At 40.8% G+C, this 13,780-nt stretch overlaps 1 protein-coding gene across 3 annotated transcripts in view; it reads right to left on the bottom strand.

The window, feature by feature from the left end:
* The window catches only part of iqsec3b (IQ motif and Sec7 domain ArfGEF 3b), a 58,115-nt gene extending 44,771 nt beyond the window's left edge, over nt 1–13,344 (bottom strand). For all 3 annotated transcript variants that reach the window (XM_053500497.1, XM_053500498.1, XM_053500499.1), the window contains exons 1-2: nt 12,836–13,344; nt 2,566–2,640 (exon numbers count right to left, since the gene is read on the bottom strand). In XM_053500497.1, the coding sequence (XP_053356472.1) occupies nt 2,566–2,640; nt 12,836–13,293 (533 nt within the window). In that variant the 5' untranslated portion in view covers nt 13,294–13,344. The remainder of the gene's footprint in view (nt 1–2,565; nt 2,641–12,835) is intronic.
* Nucleotides 13,345–13,780: the final 436 nt, after the last annotated feature.

Raw genomic sequence — 13,780 nt, 5'->3', positions numbered from 1 at the left:
GGAGCGCAAGTACCTCTCATCCCTCCCCCCTGAAAGAGCTCGGCCAATCAACTCTCTGTGTGCCTCCGGCTGTGAGAGGAAAACAGCATCACCCGGGGTTCGAACCAGCGATCTTATCTCTTGTTAATACTGAGATTAAATTACACACAGGTGGACTCAATTTAACAATTCGATGTCTTCTGAAGGCAAACGGTTCCACTGGACTTTAGTTAGAGCTATCAGAGTAAAGGGGACACTAAAATGATTTATTTGTCAAAAATGTTGAAAAGCGTTTATCATTTTCTTTGACATAATAATGACGTGTCACTTTGTGTAAAGTGCCAGTCAAATACATTTACGTTTATGATTGTAACCCGAGCAAAATGTGGAAAAGTTTAAAGGGGTGTAAATACTTTTGCAAGCCACTGTATATAGATATAACCTATGGAGATGTAATGCAAAGATATAAACCTCGACTCGTCCCGCTGTCTCTCAGGGGTCGAGGAAGACATGCATCTGGACTGTTTTCTGTTTTTCCCAGCTCCTTGGTGGTGGAATGAACTTCCTCTAGATGTCCGTCCAGCCGAGTCCTGGGCACGTCACTCTTTAAGCAGCGACTAAAGACTAAAGATCTGTCTGTAGTGATGCGTCGTTCATGAATGATTCGATACGATAAACACAAAGACTCAAAAGGTAAACTAATCAATACTCTGACCAGCTCAGACGGCATTGGTTAGGTGCGAGGCCGTGATGAAGGAGCTACTCAAACCCGGGGACGGTCAGAGACCGGTTTCTCGTACCATTATACTTTCGCCTTGTTTGTTGTGTGATCAACGTTTGCGTGCGTAGTAGATGTTAGGGAAGTAACACATCACATTTTAATTACATTTTGCTAAAATAAATGAAATGAACAAAATGATTTAAAAAAATATTCGTTCGTTTGACTCAAGGATCCGAGTCGGTAAAATGATCCGAACTTCTCATCACTAAAAGCTTGTCAAGCCAAAAAAGTTAGCTGGGCGATGATGAAGGAACGATGGTGTGCTATCAGTAAAGACATACGTAATCCTAGCTGAATTAATGTCTGACTTCGTAACATTCTCACAAACACCCTCTCTCTCTCTCTGTCTGTTCACTTAGTGCTCGTCCTCGCTCTAACACACACTCCCTTGCTCTCCCAAAAGTGCACACATACATTCTGTCTCTTTCATCACCTCTCAATTTATGTTGTGTTCACTTGGCAGACTTTAGTAGTGCTGATAAACACACAAACACACTCTCTCGTCCTCTTTCTTTATCGGATAAATTCACCAGGGTCGGCTTACTAGCACGATCCCTTTGCCTTCGCCGTGTCGGATTATATTTTACGCACTGCCTGAGCTGACATTCATCTTCTCCCCCAAATCCAATTTAAAAAGAAGAATCATGTTCCAGAATCGGCACTGAAGACAACGAACCATGGCGTGGCTGGGACTGTTGATATGGTCCCGATTTGGTTCTAGTGGACGAGTGCACATATTCATCTTATTGCCAATAAAACCCATGTACAGAAGGGGACAAACTGAGGACAACCTGAAAACATTTAATATAGTGTCCTATACTCCATGTCCTTCCAGTGCAAAGGAAACTGATGTCAATTTAGCAAGCTGACGTGTTGATCGACCTGATTCAAATTCTGCTATACGCAACATACAAGTAGGAGAACCCTCAGGAACCTCACCCTGTTCAAACTTTGAATGGAGAAGATTGGCCAAACTGTTTGGTTGACAAAGTTGACATGTCACTGGGTTAAAGTCTCCTCTCTCAAACAATCCAAGAAGCATTTAAGTATCTATAGTTCCTGAGATATAAGTAAGAAAATCATGGAACTTTGGAGTCATTGCTATTTATGTTCATCCAAGCAGGGTAGATTCTCTCTATCTGGAAGTTTGCTGTCATGGTGGCGGGCTGCTGCAGTGGGGCCCTTATTCTTCTGCCTCCACCAAACCCTGTCCTCCACATTCTCTTCTCTCACACCTAATAACTTCATGTCCTCTCTCACTGCATCCATAAATCTCCTCATTGGTCTTCCTCTAGACCTTCTGCCTGGCAGTTCCAACCTCAGCATCCTTCTACCTTCTATATATTCACCATCTCTCCTCTGAACATGTCCAAACCACCTCAATCTGGCCTCTCCAAAACATCTAACATGGGTTGTCCCTCTGATGAACTCATTCTTGATCCTATCCATCCTTGTCACTCCCAAGGAGAACCTTAACATCTTCAGCTCTGCTACCTCCAACTCTTTTCTTCAGCGCCACTGTCTCTAAGCCGTAGAGCATCGCTGGTCTCACCACTGTCCTGTACACCTTTCCTTTCATTCTCGCTGATACTCTTTTATCGCACAACACACCTGACACATTTCTCCATCCTGTACCCCCCTCTTCACCTCCTTTCCACAATTTCCGTTGCTCTGGAGAATATTGTATTTTCTCTGATTTTTCTCTTATTTTTAATAAAACCACACATTTGCCTTCAGCACAGACCAACTGTCTGACAATCTATCTATAGATATCCATTTGTCACTGGATTACGTCACATCCTCACCTTGAACAGCCAATGGGATCGCCTTCAGGAGCTTCAGGGGCGGGGCAGCAGAACTGGTGCAGGACAGTCTGGCTCCTGTAAAAGAGAAGTGAACATTTTTAATGAACATCACTCCCACACTAAAGTTATCACTCACACATTTTATACTCACGCTTCTGTTAAAACACTGAAAACTCATTCTATCCTCTGGAATACCACTGGTGCTGGCGGCTCATTCCGAATGTAATGCAGTGACTGATGTATTAAAATGCTGAGATCTATTACTAACCAACAAGCGCTGCTCACACTTTTTACTTTAAATCCGCCTTACAGTGTCGTGCTTATGAAATTCCCTTCTTTTTATTTTTGCGCGACTCTTATTTTTTTAATACTCCTGTCTACCGATTCAGAATTACATTCCACGGCCTGTAGTTTACAATTAAATAGAAACACAAAGTAAAGATGTATCAAAAATGTATCAATCGACCAAAACACGTTTGGCATCTGAGGGTTTCGCACTTAAGCTATGAGGCTTCCAACTTAACATTATTAAATATGCAACCGTATCTAATCCCATACCTAACCCAAGAGCACATGGTCTGGTTCAGAAGCGCCGTTTCTAAAGAACACGACAAATTTCGAGTTAAGTTCCTCGTGCTTAGTGAGGAAACTGGACGCATCAGTATTCAGTAGTGCTGCAGAATTAATCGCATTAACATCGAAATCACAACATGGATATTTAATCCGAACGATACTGCTATTTGTTACAGGTGATGCATGCACACTGTTTATGATGTTGTATATCTACAGTATATGTTTATTTTTAAAATACTTTTGAGGAGATAATAAATATTGCCAAACATCATCTCTAAGAGATAATTTGTGCTTTAATTTGCTTTTTATTTTAAGTCTAAAAAATATGTTTGAATATAAAATGATACATTTAATATTCACATATCACAGTTTATATTATAATCGCAATATCCTGTATAAACATAATTATAAGATGCAGATGTTTATATCTCAGAGGTAACGACTGGCTTCTTTCTACTCAGACAGATGAGGTTTAAAGAAACAAAGGTTTAAACGCATTCTTAATATTTAAAATATTAAATCTTGAAACGTTATTATTTTTTTCTATAATGGATATAGAGGCTCAATTGTTAATTAAACTAAATGTCAAATCTAAATCACATACACAAGTACACACAGTATGATGAAATTCTAACACGAACATTTGTGACCTAAAAAAAATAAAAAACGTGCAATGGATGTACTGATAATAAACAGGATTATTAAATGTCGGTTTCAATGCTTCTGTTTTATATATCATATGAGTCCTTTTTTATTTTTTTATTCTCTCTCACTTTTCTGTTTATAATAAATTTTTTAATTTATCTGCTTTATTAGCCTTTTCTATGTTCCCTTTCAGGGGTCGCCACAGCGAATCATCTGCCTCCATCTAACCCTATCCTGTGCATCCTCTTCTCTTACACCAGCTAACTTCATGTCCTCTCTCACTGCATCCATAAATCTCCTCATTGGTCTTCCTCTAGACATCCTGCCTGGCAGTTCCAACCTCAGCATCCTTCTACCGATATATATTCACCATCTCTCCTCTGAACATGTCCAAACCACCTCAATCTGGCCTCTCTGACTTCATCTCCAAAACATCTCACATGGGTTGTTCTAGACACTTTCCAAAAGAAACACGGTCTCAGATGCTTCTATTTAAGAAAATGGAACACATACCAGTTTAGCAAAATAAATAAATAAATAAATAAATAAATAAAGTCACCCTGGCCATCAGTGGGGTCATGAATGAGCAGTGAGGATATGGACTTTCCAGTTTAGCGACAGGGGTAACTCAGTGGTTAAGGAGAAACCCATCACCACTTAGATACAACTATTGGGCCCTTAACAATCAACTGCTCACCTGTGTAATGGGATAAAAACATAAGTCATTCTGGAGCCTATCCCAGGAGACTTAGCACACTTAGCGTGCGCACACACACACACACACACTACTGAAAATTTGGGAATGCAATCAGCCTAATCAGCCTGTTTTTGGAAAACATGCAAACTCCATGCACAAAGATGGGAATCAACCCAGACCCTGAAGGTGCAAGGCGACAGTGCTAACCACTACACCACCTCTTTTTGTAGGAAATAGGTGATGTCAGACAGAGGGAACAAAAAGTACACAAACAAAGCCCAAACAAATAAAGGAAAAAAAAAAAAAAAAACAAGAAAGCACACAGCATTATCAATTTAGTTTTCATGGTTTGTTCATCTCAGTTTATTTCAGGTCTACCATGGTCGCCGTTAGTCTCAGACACATCACATGCTGGTGTCAGCGGTGACGCATCTCCATTTCTTGTGGCAGGTGATAAATCAAAAAAGTAAAATCAGAATTTCTGGCTCGATATCCTCTCTCTGTAATAAATCCAGCTGTAATGGTTGCTTGGTGACATGATGTGAAGGTGAGGACAGAAACAGCTGCTGATGCAAATAGAAAATCCTCCATAGACCAGACCGCCTCATTTCAATTCAGCCTTCACAAGAAAGATGACACGTCGATAGGCACGTGGCCCCTGAATTGAGACACAGTTACGGTGTACAGTATGTGAAACACACATGATATGTTCCTGAATTGATTGTTTAGTTGTTGTTTTTTTTCACACAGATCGTAAAATCAATCGTCTACAGAATCAACAGTGACGCGCCTGAATGATATACAGGTTTATATTTCCAGTATGTATAATTCAAACATCCACTAGTCCACTCGGGAAAATGACTTACATTTCCAGTTTAGCACAACTAGTGGTCCATTCTGACAACCTCGGAATGATGAACTATGCAAACAAATATATAATAATAATAATAATAATAATAATAAATGGGTCACGCCAGCAAATCAAGTGTCACTCCGCGTTCTGAGTCTTAAATCAGAGTTCCAGTGTTTCCAGTGTAAATGTTAAGGGAACCTTTAAACTATAAAAATAGCCCAGTATCATTAAGGACTCTACGGACGGCACGGATCGGAGCACACTCGATCCCGAGGTCCAGTACGTTTGCATAGTGTGCGCACTTTGTCCTGTACGGTTTAAAATAAATACGAAAGGCAACATCCTGAAAAAAAAGTGATATCATTCACGCTGTCTGTCTTCACCAAAATCCGAGTACCAGTGCTGATCTTCTTCTCTTGGATCTAAGGCGCACAGCATCGCAAAACCTCCGTAGGCTATGTACAGGAAACAGAAATGAGTCGTTACCTTTAAGTCTTTTCAGTCTGAATCAGTTGTTCTTTAGTCACGTGACTCCCATAGACGCTATACAGTGCAATAGATTCAAAAGAACGAACGACTCGAACCAGAAGATATATGAGGTGAGCTCCTCATTCTGTTTATCATAATATGTCCTTAGCTGCATTGTGATATTTTCATTACTGGAACTATAACCAAAAATTGTCTATGTAGACGTGTTGGGGGTCTGTTTATTGAAAATGTAGCATTTTATTTCATTTCTGATCAAAAGAACGAAATGAATTAAATGACTCAAAAAAAAAGATTTGTTCATTTTGATGAACCAGATTCAAAGAACCGAGTCACTAAAATTATCCAATCTTCCCATCACTACTTGGCAGAGCGTAAGCAACTAGGAGCATACTGCCACCTACTGTATGGGAGAGCGCATTCAGATGCGGAACAATATTAGTAATGTGAAAGCTGGCCGGTGCAGGAGTCAACAGGGAGCGTTTATACGCAGACGCAGGACAAAGCAATCATGATTAGTCTGAAAGCGGCCTAAATGATCCTGAAAAACACACTGGAATTTGGGGAGTGAATTATTAGTCATTATAAAACACCATGTTATTTCTAAAATACCTGCTCAGAGTAAAAGGCCATTTAGAAAAAAAAGTAGTTTTTTTGTAAAATTCACCGAAACCATTCAAGCACATGTGAAATTACTGAACACCTCGACCGGAGTATAAATGCACACATTTCATTACATAAAAGGCCGACATTTCAAAGCCGAAGCTAACGTGTAATTAGGAAAATGTCATTGTGTTTATGCTGGTTGTACTTTCTTTTCTTTCATAGTTTGTCATAAAAGGCTTTGGTTGCTGGGCTTAGCTTTAATTTGTTCTAAACTTAAGGTCAAAATGATTCCGCAGATGTGATTGAAAAAGAAAGTCGATGCATATTCATTCTGATTATGTTTATATATATAAAATCAAGGTTTCCACTTTAACAACAAAGTTCTTCCCTTAAAGCTGTGTGTGTGTGTGTGTGTGTGTGTGGTTGCATGCATGTGTGTGTGTGTGTGTGTGTGCATGTGACTGTGTGTGTGTGTGTATCCTGTTAGCTCCCTTTAAATGACTTACGTAACAGAAGCACTTCAACTGAATTACAGAAATGCTTTCTAGACGGATGGAATTTTTATGAATCGCTGTTTTAGTAATTAGCAGAATATAATGCCTAGCATAATACACGCCCACACAAACAAACACACACACACACACACACACACACACACACACACACACACACACACACACACACATATCCAAAGCAGTATGAGAGGTGCCCTGGGGCAGATGAGTGTTTTAATATACATAGAATTTCTTTTCCTGCTTTTTCTGTCTCTCTCTCTCTGTCAGACACACACACACACACACACACACATCTCCATCTCTAGAGTGGATTAGAAGGCAGCTGGCGGATCAGCCTTAAATGCTTCACTTAATGCACAGTATGCTGCAGTCTATGTGTGTGTGTGTGTGTGTGTGTGTACGTGCACGCGTTTCTACATTCATATTTTTGTCAGCATGCCTGTAAGTGCACTTAGGTATGCCCGAGAAACAGGAAGTTCTCTTGTTTACTGCAGTTAAAGATTAATGTGACAGCTTTACGATCTCAGACACGTGCTGCGTTAAAGCCTTCCATCTGGCAACAACTTCAAAGATGATGCGTGTGCGTTCAGTAATCCTTACTGTTACCAACCCAGGATTTCACCAGTTGCTGAAAAACAAAATAAAATAAAATACCAACTGCTGCCCTTTAAATAACCCTGAAGAAGTGTATAGGTACATTTCACTCTTTTTTTTTTTCTTTTTTTTTTTTGGGAACTTTAGACCATTTAAAGCTTCTACCACCAACAATGTTTCCCTGTTAAAAAGGGTTTTAAAACGCAACTGTACTGAATAGATTATACACTAAAATGCATTTCATCCAATGAACTGTTAAGGGAGTGTACAGAGGTACGATCTCAGCATTGGAACACCCAACCTCTTTTTTTGCAAGAAATTTGCCTTGGTATACGAAGCATTTTTGCTGTACGAGCGAATCAATCGAGCCGTACCGAATGTCGGCTAAAGTGCGTGCACGTCCGAGAGCCGGTCAAAAACTTGTTTGCATAAGTGGAAAGCCAAGCGAAGTGAGTTTACATATTTTTTTGTGAGTTTTTGGGATTTGGTGCAAGATTTAGTGAAGACAAGAATGTTATTGAGGACGGTAGCAAGAAGAAAACGGTGCTGCTTTCAGTTTGTTTTTTAATGCAGCCGGTGTCAGGAGGAATCATGAGGTTAAGTGAGGTTTAATATCTATTTATTTAATATTTTACTTTATATACAGCTCTTTTCTTAAATGTTTTGATTATTTTTATATGCGGAAATATGACTATAATGGTGGAAATTGGCTGGCTGGAACGAATTATCTGCATTTACATTATTTCTCATGGGAAAACACGTTTAGCAATATGAATTTTCATCTTAAGAAATCAACTCTAGAACGGATTCTATTTGTATGCCGCGGTACCGCTGTATGGGTACATTTACCTAGTGACACTTCACTTAAATCTAAAGGCACTAAGGAGTTTTTTGTACTTCTATTGGAAAATATCTTAAGGGTTCGATGTCAAACCCTACAACCCTCACTCTATACCGCTTTATCCTACATTCAGTGTCACTGGGGCCTGGAGCCTATCCTAGGAGACTTGGGGCATGAGGCGGGGCACACCCTGGACAGGGAGCCAATCCATCACAGGGCACACACATACACACACTGATTCACACACTATGGCCAATTTGGGAACGTCAATTAGCCTAACCTGCAGGTCCTTGGGAGAAAACCTGGAGTACCCGGAGGAAACCCACCAAGCACGGGGAGAACATACAAACCCCATGCACACAGAGATGGGACTCGAACCTGACCGGGAATCAAACCACTACACCACTGTGCCTCCTCTGTATAATACTGTATAGTATTCTAGAGGTAAACGTCAGGCCATCTGTCCAACAGCTAAAGCTTGATCTAAATTCAGTCAAATTCAAATTCAAATTCAAATTTTATTTGTCACATACACAAACATACACAGTACGAAATGTAGTGAAATGCATTATACGACTGCCATTGACCCTAAAAGAGAATTAAAGTTTACAAATAAGAAATAAATATAAATAAAAGAAATACGATAGAAATTAAATGAAAAAATTAAATTAAACTAGGAAAAAATAGAACTAAAAATAAAAATAGAAATGTGCTAGGAAAAATAGAACTAAAAATAAAAATAGAAATATGATGTGCATAAAAATAGAAATATATTGTACAAATTGAAATATACTGTACTGGGTGTGCAAATATGCATAGAAGAAAGTGTCTTTGTGCAGAGGGTATTAAAGTGTCTTTGTGCACTGGTCCAGGATGTAAACGTAAAACTGTAAAATGTAGTGTAGTTGTGAAGGTAGGTGTGCAAAGTTATTAAAGTGTCTTTGTGCAATGGTCCAGGATGTAAACGTACGACATGTGGTGTATATATGAAGGAAGGTGAGCGTGTAATTGTCCATAGTGTTCATGGATGTAAGAAGATTGATAGATTTGATCAATTATGAAAAGATTGTGTTGGTTCGTGATTGTGGTTGAGAGACCTTATCGCCTGTGGGAAGAAGCTCCTCCTTAGTCATGCAACAGGACAATGATCGGAAATACACCAGTAAATCATCAGAATCAGAATTGCTAAAAAATTAAATAATTTAAAATGTCAAAAGTCCAGAGCTCAACCCAACTGAAATGCTGTGGAGTTACTTTAACAGAGCTGTGCGTAAATAAACGCCCAAAAACCTCAATAAACTGATGCAATGTTGTAAAGTCGGTTGTACCAAAATGATGTGGGAGACTGATAAAGTCATACAGGAAAGGATAACTTTTGTTATTGCTGCTAAACGTGAATCTACATGCTGTTGAATCATGGTAGGTACTTAGTGTTGCGCACATGATGTTTCCTTTTTGGCTTCATTTTTGGCATAATAAGAATGGTTCATGTTGTTCATCTGAGGTTGTATTTGCTTAACACTAAGACCCTCTACGATCACACACACACACACACACACACACAAAAAAAAAACTAGAATTAAACCTGGGGGCACTAACTTTTACACTTGACTGTATATAACTTTAACTTTTATGTTGTCCTGAGGAAACGTCTTCAGGACAGAGGAGTTTAGGACGTCTCTAACATCACTGTGTGTTTGGTTTTACTGACTTTGAGCAGAAGAAAGAAGACGAGCCTGAAGAGAGTGACTGTTTATTATGACTATAATATGAGATTTGACAGGAACTTGTTTCATGGACATTCCCCAACATTTAATGTAACTATAAAGAGATAAAACTGTTATGATTTAATTAATAAAAATCATTGCCGACAGACTGCTGTGGAGTAAGAGACGTTTAAACACTTTGTGATGTATTTCAGTAACTTTATGGATCTTGTGATGGAGACTACTCTTTATAAGCTATAAAACGTCGGGGGTGGGGGGTGGTATAGGAAAATAATCACCTTCAGGGTAATAAAAGTAACTCTGCTTTGTGTTGAGTCACGGTGCATAACCCAGTCATTGATTATTGTCCTGTAAGTGTGTCTTATTCTTCATATCTCCCTTTAATGGGTTTCCATGGCATCCATAAGGTTACTACAGAATGTCCTGGTCTGGGACACAAACATGAACATGAGTGTGTGTATATCTGCATACTGTATATACACAAACTCACCAGCCACATCCTTGGGTACACCTATTCAACCGCTTTTTTAGGAATAAAATTAAAATTATTTGTCACATGTACCTGAATTCAATTATTTATTTATTTTTTTTGCATGCCCTGGAGTCAGAGTGCAGGGTAGTCCAGGACACAGCGCCCCCTAGAGCAGATGAGGTTAAGGGCCCAGCTCAAGGACTCAACACTTGGCTGTGCTGAGGCTTGAACCCCAGACCTTTCGGTCAGTAATACAAAGCCTTAACCATTTGAGCCACTACAGCCCCAAATACAGTAGCAACGCAAACATCTAATCATTTAATCACATGGAGGCAACTCATACACAGTCAAGATAATCTGCTGAAGCCCAAACTAAACATCAGAATAGGAAAGAAACCTGATTTAAATGACTTTGAACGGGGCATGATTATTGGTGCCAGACGGGCTGGTATGAGTATTTCCGAAACTGCTGATCTACTGGGATTTTCACCCTCAACCATCTCTAGGGTTTAAAGAGAATGGTCTGAAACAAATATATATATATATCAAGTGAGAGTCAGTTCTTTGGGTGAAAATGCCTTGCTGATTCCAGAGGTCATTAAATAGGGATAGCTGGACTGAACAGTAACTCAAACAATATCTTAGTCTGCGGAAGGGCATCTATGAATGCACAACACATCGAACCATGAAGCAGATGTTCTGGAGCAGCAGAAGCCCACGATTCGTATGGCCTCGCCGAAATTGGACGATAGAAAAAATACAACAGCTTGTCTCGATTTCTGGATAAGGCACCGTGTCACAAAGCTAAAATCATCTCAAACTAGTTTCTTGAATATGACAAGGAGGCCCCTGTACTCAAATGACCTCCACAATCACCAGATCCCAAAACACCTTGTCGAATCTATACCATGACCGAGGTAAAAGTGGGGGCAATACAGTACTAAATACTGTAGTGGGGGCAATACTGTACCTAAATGCTGCAGACAGCAGACGGAAAATGAGCCAACCTAGTCGAGGGTCGACTGTTCCTTTATATTGATTTTTCACTAACAGGTTGAAATGGTGATTTGAGGGTCCTCAGATTTCTCTTTGAATTGTTAGAAGTCACCGGATCAGTAAGACTTGGCTGTAGGAAAGATGCTGCATCAATGTGAGATTGTTTTATATTTTATTCCATATTTGCATGATCAACTCACTCATCATCTACACTGCTTTATCCTGTATACAGGATAAATGGGAATGCCAATTACATAGGGGGAGGGGGGGTACCTATGTTAAAACCTAGGGGTTAAAACCTATTCGGCATGAGGTGGGGTGCCAATCCATCACAGGGCACACACACATACTCACACACACACACTACGGACAATTTGGGAACGCCAATTATTCTTATCTGCATGTCTTTGGACTATGGGAGGATACAGGAGCGCTTGGAGAGGAAACCGAGGAAAAGCGGGGACAACATGCAATCTCCATGCACACAGACTGTGAGGAGGGAATCGAACCCGGATCCTGGAGGTGGAAGGCAATTATAACCACTAAGTCACTTTGACACTTATTATTATTATTATTATTAATGTTATTATTATTATTATCATTAAAATTCGAACAAAAAAATGTTATTTGTCACACAACCACACACGGTATGATCTGCAGTGAAATGCTCATACGACCGTTTGAGACCTTAAAAAGGAAACATGAACCAGAATAAGAAAGTAAGGTGATGCAAAAAGAACGCAAAATATAAAATCTACAACATACACTCGCATTAAATTAAAACTTCAAATAGAAATATACAAAAAATTTATAATGTACAAAGTATAAAATGTATAAATGATACGGCATGTGCAAAAGAAAAAGAAAAAAAGCATGTAGGTATGACAGCATGAATGAAGTATGAAGTGAGATGATGTGTATATTATTATTATTATTATTATTAATTAATGTAGTAATTCTTATCACTTAAACATTTCTATCTATGTGTACAGAAGTTGTATTGATGATGATTTCTAAGGCTTTAGGCTGTACTGTACTGAACTATAGTAACCCTTACGCGTTTCCAGTTTGTCTTTAAGGTGAGAGACTGTAAAACTCTGGTGTGTTGTTATGTAATCCGGGTGGCGTCGCGTCATCAGTACAGTTGTCCACTTCGGAGATTATGCACACACACACACACACACACACGCATGCATGCATGCACACACACACACACACACACACACACGCATGCATGCATGCACACACTGATTAACATGACTTACTCGGAATTCCTCGGGCCGGTCCGGCAGAGCGCGGTGGACATCTGGGACATCTGGGGCACCAGGGACCGGCAGCGCGCGTCCGCGTCCGTGTCCTCCGTAGCCGAGTCCGTGTTGGCACCGCTGGGCACGGCGGGGACCAGCTGCATGTCTTGCGGTGAGTGGCGCTCGGTGTGAATGGCCGGTGTCCGCAGGGGAGGGGGCGTCCCGTCCCTGCCGGACAGAGCGGAGGAGGCGCGAGGGGGCGCGTGAGGGTGAGGGTGAGGCCGCGGCGCGTGCCGGTGTGTCGCGTCCTGCAGCTGGAGCCGCCGGTTTTCTCCAGCCAGCTCCTTCAGCTTGCGCTCGAGCGTGTCGATGCGTCGCCGCTGGGTCTGAATGAGGCCCTGCTGGTTCTGCACGATGGTGGTCAGCTCCTTCAGGTAGAGCACCGCCTGGACCGGGTTCTCCAACAGGCTGGACATGACTCCGCACGCGCGCCGCCGAGCCGGGGAACGACGGGAATCGGGGCCGCGCGCTCAGCTGCACGGGAGTGAGAATGAGAGAGACAGAGAGAGAGAGAGAGAGAGAGTGATGCTCCCGCCTCCGCCTCCGGAGGAAAGGATGCGCGAGATGGTGCTGATTCGAGGACACGGGGGGCGGGGTTTCGGGAGTGACGCAGTGACGCAAAGCATCCGACGTTACCGTTCGGGGGGGGGGGGGGGTGATTACTTAACCTGCGAGGGTCTAAACTTCTTACTAGACAAGAAACACACACACACACACACACACTTTATAAATCCTGCTGCTTCTGTGTTTTTTTTTAATCTCTCTGTCAGATGAGACTTATAATTAATTAATATAATGAAACTTATAATTACTAAGCTTTTTACTGACAATTACATGAAGTTCATGCAAAAAGTCAGTATTTGCAGTGTTGATCCTTCTTATGTTCGTCCTGTCATGCTGTCA

Source organism: Clarias gariepinus, chromosome 7 (assembly GCF_024256425.1).
Source record: "Clarias gariepinus isolate MV-2021 ecotype Netherlands chromosome 7, CGAR_prim_01v2, whole genome shotgun sequence".
In the NCBI taxonomy this organism is placed as follows: Eukaryota; Metazoa; Chordata; class Actinopteri; order Siluriformes; family Clariidae; genus Clarias; species Clarias gariepinus.
This window is presented reverse-complemented; position numbering and strand designations above follow the sequence as displayed.